The 14321-nt window shown below is 29.7% G+C and overlaps 2 protein-coding genes across 2 annotated transcripts; one reads left to right on the plus strand and one right to left on the minus strand.

The window, feature by feature from the left end:
• Positions 1–14: 14 nt before the first annotated feature.
• Positions 15–3143, minus strand: HELRODRAFT_109653 (hypothetical protein). Its single transcript, XM_009014269.1, has 6 exons — positions 2843–3143; positions 2503–2747; positions 2206–2325; positions 1905–2080; positions 1419–1550; positions 15–1253 (listed from the first exon to the last, which is right to left on the minus strand). The coding sequence occupies exons 1-6, from the start codon at positions 3025–3027 to the stop codon at positions 1161–1163; spliced, it is 951 nt and encodes a 316-aa protein (XP_009012517.1). The 5' UTR covers positions 3028–3143; the 3' UTR covers positions 15–1160.
• A 9693-nt stretch (positions 3144–12836) lies between these two features.
• On the plus strand, positions 12837–14321 carry HELRODRAFT_73826 (hypothetical protein; the record flags this gene model as incomplete). Its single annotated transcript, XM_009014270.1, has 4 exons — positions 12837–12980; positions 13495–13614; positions 13808–13948; positions 14130–14321. 4 exons carry the CDS (start codon positions 12837–12839, stop codon positions 14319–14321), a joined length of 597 nt encoding a protein of 198 aa, XP_009012518.1.

Here is a 14321-nt window from a genome sequence, read left to right on the forward strand (position 1 = left end):
TAATTCGCATTTGTTCATCACTTATGTTGTTTATATTTTAAACCATTCAACTGTTAATTGTATTATAAATGAATCGACCTTTTCAATTAAATTCTGTCCAGTTAAATCATTTTTCAATCTAGTTATTATTATTTATTGATGTTTTTAAATTGACATTTAGAATAGCGAGTTAATTTATTTGACATTTCCGCAATTTCACACGTGAAACGCGACTGACCTCCTAACACAAACGCTGTACATTTCAGTGCTACCATTCTTAAACATCACACTTTCTTAGAATTACGGGGCTTGCCACCTGTGCACCCCACATGAGATGCAATACAGACTTGTAATGTAGAAAATTTTGCAGCACTTCTTACCATTGAGTAAAAACAAAACTGTAGGAGGATCTTTTTATATTCGGGGCATTTCGAATTTATTGCTTGTTGTATCAGATGAATCGTACTATAATGTTTGTTTTTGTACACTCTTATCTGTAAAAAGCGTGTATATATTGTATTGTATAAAATCGATGTGTATGAGTGCGTGCGTGTTTACTTGTGCATATTTACATGAATAATGGTTTTAAAATTTTTCAAATATTCATTATGATTCATACTTTTCTGATCAAATGTTTCCTTTTCTCGGTTACTAATCATTTATATGCTGTGTGAACTCTACTCTTAAATGGACACTTAAAAGTTTTTTCAGAAATTAACAGTCACATGCAACTATATCACGTTATTCTAACAGTTTGTTTAAATTATTCGTGAATGTTATTGATTGATGCACCGCACCTATCGAGTCAGCTGATCAAATGGTGTATGTATTATATAGTAGAGTAGATGTGAATTATGAACGTGCACAAGTAATGAATGCACCACTCAACAAATACCTTTCAAATGTTTATTTAAGTGGTTTTATTATCTCAGTCATTCAAATGTTTTCTTCTGTTCCTTTTAATAAAAAAGTTTGTTATGATGAATCACGAAAATTCACAAGACTCTGTTGTTTAAAAGGCACGTCAATTCAGTCAGCTGGTAAGCGAAAATGGACATCTTGAACTAAATCAATCAAATAAATAGATTGAAATAATTTTGATAGCACCAAATGAAGCAGCGGCAATAAATAAAGAAAAGTATATAATATAATTTAAACAGGATAAAAATAAGAAATGCCAGTTAATGGTTTGATTTTTTGATGTTCGAGCTTATTTCTTCGAGTTCATCAATATCTGACCCTTCTAAATTCGCATAGTCGTAATTTACGGTCGTCTGCATTTTCAAAATAATAATTTAAAATTAAACATCATCATTAAATGTTTCGTTTAAAAGGTTAACTGGTTCAAAAGTTAGCGAAAAAAGTTTAAATATTTTGCGTAGATTTCGAACGGAAATTTTAGAAATTAATGAAAACAACGTGCGAAAAATAGCAACCACCTTTTTTCTGCCTGGAACGGTGTCGATAACCTTGATGGGCAATCCAGGGTGGTTCTTCTTGATGTGCTGGTTGCAGTTACCTCGTATGGCAGTGAAGTGATCGCAGTAACCGCACTTGTACGGTTTGAATCCCTTTGATTGCAATTTGTAAATTCATTACTACTTTTTTTATTTAACGGTGATGTGTGGTATTTTGTCATTTTCCTGCAGTGAACAAGTCCAACTACTTTATAAGAAGATAGTCACACTGAACATTAAATAAAAAGAAAATACTGAACATTAGTAAATAAGGAAATAAAAATAATACAAAACGGTCAACCAAACCACATAACAATCGCGAGATAATACAATGTCCTTAAAGGGCATTTGATATTAAAAGTCTAAAGTGGATGTGCCACGAAACAATTACGATGTTAATTTAATTGAACACTCGATAAATTAATCGTATTAACGTAAAACTATAAAATGTTCGTTGAATTATTTGACCTTTTCTAAATGAATAAGTTTCATGTGATCTGATAATTTTGATTTGACTTTGAACTCTGCAGTACACATGGTGCATTTGAATGGTTTGTTGGCACTATGGTACTTCAGATGAGTCTTCAGTCCTCTTCGAGTTGTGTAGGCTTTATCGCATAACGAACATTTGAACTTCTGAATGCCTGGGAAAATGGTTCATTCAAAAAAATGAGTTGCAATGATTGCTCAGTAAAGTTCATTTTCGAAAAAACGCGTCTCAACAGCATAAAATTAAATGAAAACAGATTATGATGATGAATTAGACAACCTAAATGCATGGCCTCGTGTTCTTCAAACCTGTACTTGTCAATACATTTGTACTGACAACAACTGCAAACATAAATCTTCACTCCAGTGGGCTGATCGCCGTGTTGAGACAAACAATGAGCTAACATTTAAACGAAAATACAACATTCATAAATCAAAAAAAACACCAATTAAACTATCTCTAAGATGCATCAAGTTTTTGTTCATTATTTGCTTGAAGTCAAAAGATATTTTGTAATGTAACTATGAAATGTAATTAAAGTGTAATTAGAACAGCGGATTGTAAAAAACGAATAACCTTGCAAATCTTTCTTGCGAGGACTTCTGAACATACAGTGCTTACAGATGAAAAGTTTTCCTTTGTGGTGCTCCTTCAGTTGATGAGCTTGCAGTTTATAACACGTACTCAGGACCTCTCCACAATCATGACAAACAAAATTTGTCTGACGCTTTACCGGTTTTGATTGCGTTTCATTCGCATCATTGCTTGGCAACAAAACACAATTCAGTGATGAATATGTCGGGAGAGGAGAATTTTCTTTTCTTCATTCAAAAAAAGTGAAACTTATTTAAGAAATAAAGTTAGAAACAAGTGCTTTGTAATAAGACCAACATAATGTAAAAAGTTGAAACCGAACCTAATCAGAGTATCATAAGTTTCAGTTGTGACATCAGAAGAAATCGTATTTTCAACTATCTTACTGTTATCATTAAAATTATTAGCATATGAATCAAAATTATCACTCCCTATCGAATTAGACCAAGTGTTAGAATTGTAATTAATGTCGTTATAAGTATCATCACAATAAATGTCATAGAACATGTTATCATCGCTATTATTGTGTTTATTGTGTACTATAGATGTCCAGTTGAAACTTTCATTAAGATTATTCACTTCTGCCAAAATTTCAACATTACCACAATCCCTTGTATATTGACTATATATTAGTGAATTGTCAAAATCGTTATCACAATTTTTCTGAGTAAGCAAGTTAATGACGCTAGATGCATGGTTGACATCACGATCGACACATTCATCAACCTGATTATAACCATGCATGCTGCAGCTGAGTTCATTGATTGAAGTTAAATTACAAATAATTGAGTAAGGATTCGAACCATGATCTACTAAAACATTCAAACTAGATTGCAAATCTATGTTAATATCTGAATTCAAAGTATTTTCGTTGCCGATTTCTAAATTAAATTTCTTCTCAGTCATGTTGTTAGATGAGCCAACTTGTTCACCAGTTTTTACGGTACAATTATTACTGACTGTTGTACTGCTAGTATTGACAATTTTTAAGATATGAGAGCTGGCATTGGTCTCATGAGTGTCTCTTGTAATGAAACTGTTAACTGAATGTTTTTCAGTAAAGTTAGAATTCTTTTCACTTTCAACCATTGCAATTGAAGCGTCATTCAAAGACTGACAAATGTCATTGGAAAATGAATTATTAAAATATGTCATGTTTTTCAAATGTGGGCACTCAGAATTTAATGTGAGATCTGTAAATGAAAGTTCAATCAGTTTGTTGCAGTCATTGTGGTAACTGTTTTGTGAAGAATAAACATCAAGATTATCTGACTCATTATTTAATTTTAAACCATTTTCTAATTCAAATCCATTTTTATCAATGCTATTATTTGAATGAACTTCTGAGAAGTTGAATGGTGCATCTTTGATTGAGTTCATCTCTTCAATAACAAAAGGAGCATCTTCATAGAATGAGCAAGAATGTTCTGAATTATTGAAAATGTCATTTGCATAGTCACTCTCTTGCAAAACAATACTAACCATATGTGGATCAAATTTCATTCTTAATATGTTTACCAATTCTTTATTAAAATTCACTTGATGCAAACAGTAGTTGTAAGCTTCATCCACCTCAAGTATTTTTGACCCAACCAATAGATTTAATATTTCCTCATGTGAAGATGGCTTCAATCCATATATGAAATTCAAAACAACTTCTAGAACATTGGAATGAACACTTGACAACTCCAAATTTAATTTTGATTCAACAACATGAAAGCTAGAAAAGTTATTTTTTATAAAACATCTTCTAAACAATGAACTGCTGGCAACAAGAATTAACGAATGAGCTGTGAAAATCTTGCCATCAGAAGTAGTAAACTGAACATCACAGAATTCAGTTGATTGCCTCATGGTGTTCAACTCAAACCACAGTTTCTTCCAGTAGCAAGCAGTTGGTGTTTGAGATGGGAGAGTGTTAAAAGGAGGAGGTGGCAAGTTGTGCAAAACATCAGTCATTGTGGTTGTTATGCTGTTTTATTAAGGGGTATGTTGATTCAGCTACAAATGTTGTTGCTCCTGTTAAAAAATCAAACAAATTTATAGTTTTAAATTACAAACATTTAAGAAGTAAAATAGAAAATCAAAAACATAAATTACCGTCTAATAAACTAATAAAACTATCATTTTAAAATAAAATAATCAGTGATTACTTTATGAATGGCAATATATTTGAATACTTAATATTATAATTTAATTTTAAAAAAATATAATACATAAATGCCTGGAAAACTATAAATGTTGAACAGTTAAATAAAAGGAGTCATTGGTATTCTCTTTTTGCTTGGCAAGATCTCAACACGAGTCACTCAGATCACTATGGTCACAAGGAATGTCTGGAAGATCAATATTTCCAGCAGCATTCAGCATTAATCGCTTCAAAAAAATCTTGTCTTATCTTAGGTTTGACAACTGTGATATAAGTACAGTATAAGTACTTGATAAGTTTTCTCCATTCTGTAAATTTTGGAATTTATTCATTGATAATTGTAAAAAATCATATGCTGTGAGTTCTTATGTAATGTAATCATCGACGAACAACTGATAACATTTAGTTTAGATGAAGGGTGCCATCCAAACAATACATGCCAAGCCAACCAGACAAGTATGGAATGAAGTTATTTCTTTTGTGTGATTGCACTTCTGGTTACACATTCAATGGGATGTCTTATGTTGGTCGTGAAGAAAATAAAAGACATACTGGTCTTGCAGAGCATGTTGTGTTAACATTAGTAAAACCAATCTTCAACTCTGGAGTCAACATAACAACAGACAATTAATTGGTTTAAAAGTCAAGAACACAACACTACCAAAAGAAAATAAATCTCACCAGTTCAGTTCAGATCAAAAAGAATAAAGATCAATCAATAAATAAGCAATTTTAAAACACATATATAAGATACAAGCTAAACATAAGTATATTAAAATTAATACCTAACCCTTGTCCTAACACTAACTCTTCTTTTTAATTTTAGATTTCGATATCAGGTGATCAAACTGCCAAGCCAGCTTCCCACCTGGGCTTTTCCAAATAAACAAAATTAAAATCTGGCTTAATTATCTATGGTTTTGAGCCTCATTAACTTTTAAATTTTTTTATTTATTATTTAGATGGGTGTTTGAAATTTTTATTTTGATTGAAAGTTTTTTTGTTATAAAAACGAGAAGGTATGTAAAAATAATTTTATTAAATTAAATTAGTTTTTAACGTTGCGTTACAATAAAAATATTTACCACTAGTTAAACAATGTTTGAATTAAAATTTAAATGGCATCAAATGACACTAACTTAGTTATAGTTATATATATAGATAGACACTCACTCATCACTCTGTTTCTAATTTTTGGTTTTCTTTTCTTTTATAATTGTTTAATGTTGTTAGGTTAGTTTTTGCTTAATAAACTATAGACATACTGTAGTGTAATTAAGATATAAAAAACATATACAATAGAGACTTTTTTCAATTTTGACTGAGCAATGACATGGGACAAGTTGCACATGCAGGATTTCAAATTTCAATGAAATGTAATTTTAAATAAAATGATGTATTATTTTTTTTCTTTTTATATAATTTAGTTGTGAAGATTTTATAAATTTTATTTAATTTTAATATATGTTGAATCTATAATTATTTATAAATATTAATATAGCAAATATGAATATTTATTTTTATAGTAAATTAAAATTAATTAAACTAACAAAAATTAGCCTTTTTCAAATTTAAATTTTAAAAGATGCATCATTAGTAGAAAGCTAAAGACCATACTTTAGACACACACACACACACAAAAGATAAAAACACTGCATTTGATGGATGATAAATCGAAAGAGAAGGTCGTCTTGTTAAAGAATTTACTGAGTGCCGTTAATCAGGTTCATTATTATTTCTCTTTGTTTTTAAATTTTTTGATTTAGTTTTTATATTTTTATTTTATTATTTGGTATTAGTATTTATTCATTTTAATCCCCTCTCTGCAATAGTAGTGTCAGGCACCTTAACCATAACACCACTGCAGTATTTTTTTTAAATTTTGTATAATCATAAAATATACTTATTTATCAGTATATATATATATATATATATATATATATATATATATATATATATATATATATCTATATATATATATATATATATATTACCATTTTTTATCATAATCAGTTCTGATAATGTTTCATAAAAATTTGACACTTTGTTTTTTAAATGAATTTTTACATTTCTTATTAGTGTCAAATAGCATTTGGCTATAAAACTGAACTTGCCACAGAGAATGATGAAAGGTTATTGTAAAACTGTTCATACATTCATTCATTCATTTGTACATTCATGCATTTATTCATTCATTCATACATTTATTCATTCATCCATCCATTCATGCATTCATTCATTTATAAAAACGTTTATAAAATGCCAAAAAAAAACTGTAGAAATAACTCTTAAATATGTAACAATTGATTTATTAATTTGTTAATTTCTACAAATATTTGTTTATATTTTTATATATTATATTATTTGTTTATATTTATATTAAATTATGAAAAATTTATTATGACCAGGATCCAACTGCTGTGTGAATCTTTCGATAATGTCTTTAAGCATGGATTAAAACAGCCATCACCATCACATCCAGCATCATCTATTAGGTTTTTTTTCTATTAGATTTTATTATTTAATTATTTATATTGGTAATGTATATTTTAATGGGTGGGTGGATGAATGAGTGGATAATTAATAAATGAATGGATGGATGAATGAATGAATGGCGGATAAACATATACATTCATAGATTTATTTTAATACTCTAAATTAAATGATTAGGTTTAATTAATCAAGATATAAATAGAATGGGTGTACCTATTTTTGTATCTTCCTTTCTTTCACAGGCACTTGACGGATGTTGCCGGCTTATCTCGGCTGACTGCACTCCTACCATTTGTTGATGATAAACTTTATGAATCTCCGACTAACAAATGTATTTGTTTTCAATATTATTTATAATTTATTCAATAATTTCAATATTTGTCTTCACCTATTAATTTTAATTTAAAGATGGGATTTTTTAACGGTTTTTCTAGTTTTATGTTCTGTATATCTTACATTCAATGTTTCAGATTTCAATTTCAGTGTCTATGTTTTTTAAATAAATTCCAAGGGTTCCTCTAAAAAATATGGCATTTTTAGTTTATTAAAAAATCATTAAAATTTAAATTTAAATGCTTCATTTATTTATAAAATGCTAATAAAAACTATTTGAACATTAATTAACGTAAATTAAACTAACAATGCAACAGCTTATTGGGGTGTAGTAAAAACGCAGCTGAGTCGACATGAGTTGGAAAGATTTGAGGGTTTGAGACACGTGAACACGGACGTTGGAAGATGCCGTGCATGGTTGAGATCGTCGCTGAATGAACGAATGCTGGAGAACTACCTCCATGCCATTGTAAACATGGATCATCTACTTCAGTTAGTAACCCATTCATTCATTCAATCCATCCGTTTATTCATTCATCTATCTATCTATTTACTCGTTTATTCATTCATTCATTTATCCATCTAATGAATCATTCATTCATTCATTCACTCATTCACTCGTCCATTCACAACGATGTATTGCGAAATTTTAATTTTATATTTATAATTTATTAATACTTTTACGTCACATCATTCTACATCCAGGCAACATTATGAGGACTGGTCATTCATGTTAGACGTTGAGAAATCCATCACCCTGCCAAATATGGCCGCAGGTCAGTTTGGACATAGTGAACTTAATCTTTCTTTTTTCTCTCTTTTTTTCTCTCTCTATCTCTCCCTTTCTCTCTCTCTTATACGCACACACACTCATGATGACAATTCTCTAGGATTATCGACAGTCTTATTTGCATTGAACATTGATAAAGATGAATTCAATGAAGCCTGTCAATCAACTTCACTACTGGCCATAACTGCCAACATGTCCAGCAGCAATCTTTCTCAACCTATTATCAGTCAGCATTTGCTTGTTTTTGTTTTGTTTGTATGTATGTTTGGATGTTTGTTTGTTTGTTTGTCCGTTTTGTTTTGTTTAATATTTTTATAACGAATTGTCACATAATTTTCTGTTGTTTTGCTATTGTTATCATTGCTTGTTTTAGTACTATAATTTTGTAACATTCTACTACATGCCTTTTATTCACAAGTGACTTTTTATAAAAAAATTTTTTCATTTAGCAACTGTTAAAAGGAAGAAAAAAGCAGCGAAGATAATAAATTTTGATGATGACGGTGTCTCGACTGTTACAAATTCATCTGAAGATTCAGCCCTCAATCCAAAAACATTCCAACGCCCAGCTGAGATTTATCAATCAAATGTTAACCCTTCCACATCTTCGACCAATCACAGCACTTCTTTAATCCTTAAAGACATATCGTTTACCAATCATAGTTCACCGTCGACCAATCAATCAACTCCGATCAAACGATCAACCAATGAGAAACCTTCAATCAGACACTTACACACCTTCATTCCATCAGTAAATGATAGGAATTGTAGTAGTAATCTAAGTAGTAATGGTGATACTAGCAGTAAAAATACTAGCGCAGTATATAATATAAACTACGAAGAACACGAGAGCAATGACAGCTCATATAATGATAGTGTTTATCTTAAGACAGATGATATAAACAAAACCGAAAATCATGCCCATAATATTTTCAGATGTAGTAAAGATAACATTGTGAATAAATGTGACGTTGATACTGAGAACATTAAAATACATGACAATGACATTAAAAAATACGATAATTACAAGAACGGTTATGAACGCACCACCAAAGAAAATGATTGCAACACGAATTTTAACTCGGATAACATTAATAACCATGGCATAAAAAACTTTAATGACATTCACGAACAGAAATCACGGAGAGTAATTAGTAAAACAGCAGACACAGCAGAACAACACGACGCGTTACTGTCACCAACTAGTTTGAATTTTATATCGCCTATCACACTCAACAAAGACGCCGGTAATATATTTTTATTCGATGATGAGGACGACGAAGAAGATGACGAGGATGATAATGTTACTAATTCTATCAAAAGAGATGATGCTAATGCTACATCAGCAGGTATCTGTTATCTTTTTCTTTATTTAAATATTATCAGTTCATTATTAATGATAACACAAAATTACTTTGCCAATGTACTTAATATTATTAAGCATGTGCAGTTACAGTTGTGGATATAACAACATATTTCTTGTATATATATGTTCGTTTTTCCATTATTATTATTATTATTATTATTATTATTATTATTATTATTATTATTATTATAATTATTATTATTATTATCATTATTGTTATTATTATTATTACTATATATTTAATGTAATTTTGACCAGTTACTTTACGACCCTTTCTATATGAAATATTCTCCTCACTTATAAACCACAGAATGTAAAAATTTCAAGAATCCAACAAATTCATAAACAACAATAATTTTCATTAGAATAATATATTCATAATATTATTATTATCTTTTTTTATTCCACAGTTCCTGATGACGATATCTTGACTGGTGTGAAATTATTCAGTGGCGAAAATACAACAACCACCAAGCAGTCACAAAATGAATTACTGAGGTCTATATTTATAAACTGAATTTTTTTTTTAATTTAAATTTTTTTTTCACTATTTAAGCAATTAAACTTAAATAAATATGTAATTTTCTTTTTGTTTGTGTTTATTTTCAAATAGTTATTTCAACGGTTTGTACTGTTTATCATTTAATTTGTTATCTCTTTTAAAAAATACGACGTGTACTTCTGATTTTCATTAATAAGATCAATTTGCAATGATCTAGTTTTTTCAAATAGCTTTGATAGAACACGTTTTTTTTTCACAAAAAAAGATTTCTTTTTTTGCTTTTTTCTATTTACAACAGTTGCAAACAGAAGTTTAACAAGCAAGATGACAGCAGCAAACTCGACGACAACCAAAACGCTAACAACAACAACAACATTAGCTGCAGTAAATCTAACAACAATAATTACATCAACAACAACAGCTGTAATGTCACCAATAATAGCAATGGCCATGCGGTCAATAAGTTGTCATTAGTTCCGCTTAACAAAAATGGTCTTCCATGTAACTTGAATATGGTGCACGTTCTGAATGGAGATAACGCTTCGGAGTCCTATGGATCATGTATGCGTATTTAAATTCTCTCTCTCTTTCTCTCTCTCACCCTCTCTCTTTTTCTTTATCTCTCTTCCCCTCTCTCTTTCTTTTTTCTCTCTAGTTAATTTTTTGATGGTTTTTAATAGTTTGTTCTATATTTACTTCACATGCAATGTGTATGATGTGGGCTTTTCACGCGCATATTCACGTACGCTTTGTGTGTGTGTGTGTGTGAGAGAGAGAGAGAGGGAGTGTGTTTGTGTGTGTGCGTGTGTGAGAGAGAGAGAGGGAGTGTGTTTGTGTGTGTGCGGTGTAGGTGTATATGTGGTGTGTGGTGTATATATGGTGTGGTATATATATATATATATATATATATATATATATATATATATATATATATATATATATATATATATGTATATATATATATAGGAAGCAAGCAAGTGCAATAAAAAAAAATTTGTCATATTCCTTTAAATTATTAAACAGTTGATTCACATGACATTCCATACAACGAGTTGCTGAGAGAAGCATATTGCGCAATTCAAAATGAACAGCAGCCAACGTCTTCGTCGTCACTTAATCTCTCAACATCATCCTCTTCATCATCGTCACACAAATGCCAAGACGCTGGTAATGTTTACTGTCCATTTATTATTATTATTGTTGTTGTTGTTCTTTTTCTTATTATTGTTCTTCTTATGATTTATTTTGTTATTATTGCTGATGGTATTGACATTATTAATTTTTGTTATTTGTTTCTGCGAAATTGTATGCTTCAATTTTTACCTCTTTTAACACTTTCAACCTGAACAACAGATGAAAAATGCCCATCCTCCATGATGAATGTGTAAGTCGAGTTATGAAGGAAGTTTTTAATTTTTTATAACATGTTCTTATTATACACGTTGCATTACTTTTATTATCAGTTCTTTCCTCTAAAGAATTATTTTCAATTAGTTAAATTCTATTTAAGGTTTATTATTAGGTAGATATATTAATTCACTCAATCACTTATCACTCACCCACTCATCACTCACTCACTCACTCATTCACTCACTCACTCACTCTCTCACTCACTTATTCACTCAATCAATTACTCATTCATTCATTTATTTCATTATTTTATTTCATTTCCTTCAAATATTCATTATTTCATTCAAACGCTTTTGGTAGGGACTTACTGAACCTGGCTGCTTCATATAGAAGCACCATTGAGTCAATGAATGAACAGATGTGCAGTCTAAAAAATGACGACCTTAAAAATAAATACAACGAATTACTCAGGTTAGTCCAGAAACTGTGCTGTTCTTTTTTTGACGATTAACTCTCTTGAAGCGTTTTTTCAGAGGTTTCAACGACAAACGCACGATTTTTACTAATCTTTATTTTATACCATTATTCTACATCATTGATTTCTTTATTGATATCCTTTGATTTTTATCATTATATAATATGGTTGTCATTACTTTTTTTTCATTTCTGAAGAGAAAATAGTTTATTGAAAGAACAAATGAAAGGTTACTTGCAAGCTGTCAAGTTCAAAGGTGAAATTTTAAATATTTTTAATAGTTTTTATTTTATTATTCATTAAAATTTATTTTACATATTGTTATGCCTCCTGTTATTAGTGGTTTTTTTTCTACGTCTTCAGAGTGTGCATCAGACAGTGATTCATCTAAGGAAATAAAAGAATATGAAGACAAACTTTTGCAGGTACAAAAACTGACTGAACAGTTGCGCTACTTTCGATGTTTGCCAATTGTTCAAAATTCTTTCAAAAATTAAGGAATGACGACTTTAGGATGGGTTATCTACGTTTTGTTTTGTATCCGCCTGGCTCAGAAGATACAAAATAAGATAAAGATAACACCCAGATTGCCATGCCTTGAGTCTAATAACATTAGTTATTTGGTATATTGTTTCACAGTAACCATTGAATAGCCTAATTTCATTTAGTGCTGAATATTCATTTTGAACGATACATTTAATTAATTAAATTAATTGTCTTCAAGATATTTTAAATATCATCAAATCATGAGGAAAAATACAAACATAAACATTTCTCAAAAATCAAATTTATTTAATTATCACCTATTCAGTAGTTAAGTGACTCATAAAAATGATTTATTTTAATTTCCATGCTTGCATGCAGATAGCTGAGATGCATGGGGAATTGATGGAGTTTAATGAGAAACTTCACAAGAAATTACTGAATAGGGAGAAGCAGATGAGGACCATGCATATCGTCATTGAGGATCTAAAAAGAAAAGTTGTATTTATTTGTAAACTAGTTCTAATTGGTATTCTGCAAGTTTTTGGCGCTTTATTTTACAGCTGATTTGAAATTATAAAATATCTGATTTATCCATGATTTTTTGTTTAACTGCAACTGCCTGTGTGAAATTAAAATTTATATATTATTTTTTACTTCTGGTTGGTTTTGTCACTCAGTTTTTTTTATTATATATAATTAAATTATATAGTTTATGGAAGTATTAATGAAAAAATTATATGCCTTTCGTATTTTAAAATTGAAATTTGTTTGTCATATATCTATTATTTTATCAAAAACAATTTACAATGAATTTATTTACAGCTCTCTTCAAGGCAGATATCTGATGATATAAGGTGAAAAACTGTTTATTAACTTTTAATTTTTGTGTGTATATATATATATATATATATATATATATATATATATATATAGTATATATATACCCACCAAGCTCATATAATGTTGGTGATCCATAGATTTACGCGTATTTATGCGAGCTATGTGTTTGTTATTGATACCGGCTTATGAGAAAATTGTAGAAAAATTATTTTTTTTACGCAGTAATTCATTGTCATCTCAGTCGATGAATCTGATTATACCAGCTGCATTTCTTCAAGGTTCATCAAAGGGTCCCTACCATGTATATCAGGTACGTACTGCTTTGTCGGTAGTTGTTCCTACTGGCATTTGTGTTGAATCAAAACATTTTATTAAAGGTTTTTGCAAAACTGATCAAATTCAGATTTTTTTGTATTGTGTGAATCAAAACATTTTATGAAAGCTTTTTGTAAGCCTGATCAAATTCATAATTTTAAAATGTTGACTTTGTTATCAAACTTAAGATCTACATAAAAATAAGAAATGAAGAGTGGATAATATACAGAAGGTACACAGACTTCTTTGAACTTCATCACAGTTTGAAGAAATATTTCCAAATTGTCAAACAATTTAACTTTCCACCTAAAAAGACTTTTGGAAAAATGGTAAACACTTTGTGTTTGTGTTCTATATATGTACATATTTCTGTGTATGTTGTGTACGTGTTTAAATAGGTATGCAAAAAAGTTCGTGTAACATATGTAAATAAGTTTTTGTGTATATTGTATGTTGAACATTTGATTAAAATATTCTCTCAAATTCCATAAAAATATCTTGCAAAAACAGGACCCGAAGTTAGTTGAGGATAGAAGGAAAGGACTTGAGGACTATTTGAGAAAAGTGCTGTTCATGTTGCACGAGAATTGCCCACAGTTTGCCAATTCACCATGCAGGATCACTCTCCTTACCGTTCTTCCTTTCTTCAGGTTCACTTCGCTTATTAATTTCAGTAATTTTTCTTATTTCTATCTACATTAA

The sequence above is a fragment of the Helobdella robusta genome, assembly GCF_000326865.2.
Source record: "Helobdella robusta unplaced genomic scaffold HELROscaffold_13, whole genome shotgun sequence".
In the NCBI taxonomy this organism is placed as follows: Eukaryota; Metazoa; Annelida; class Clitellata; order Rhynchobdellida; family Glossiphoniidae; genus Helobdella; species Helobdella robusta.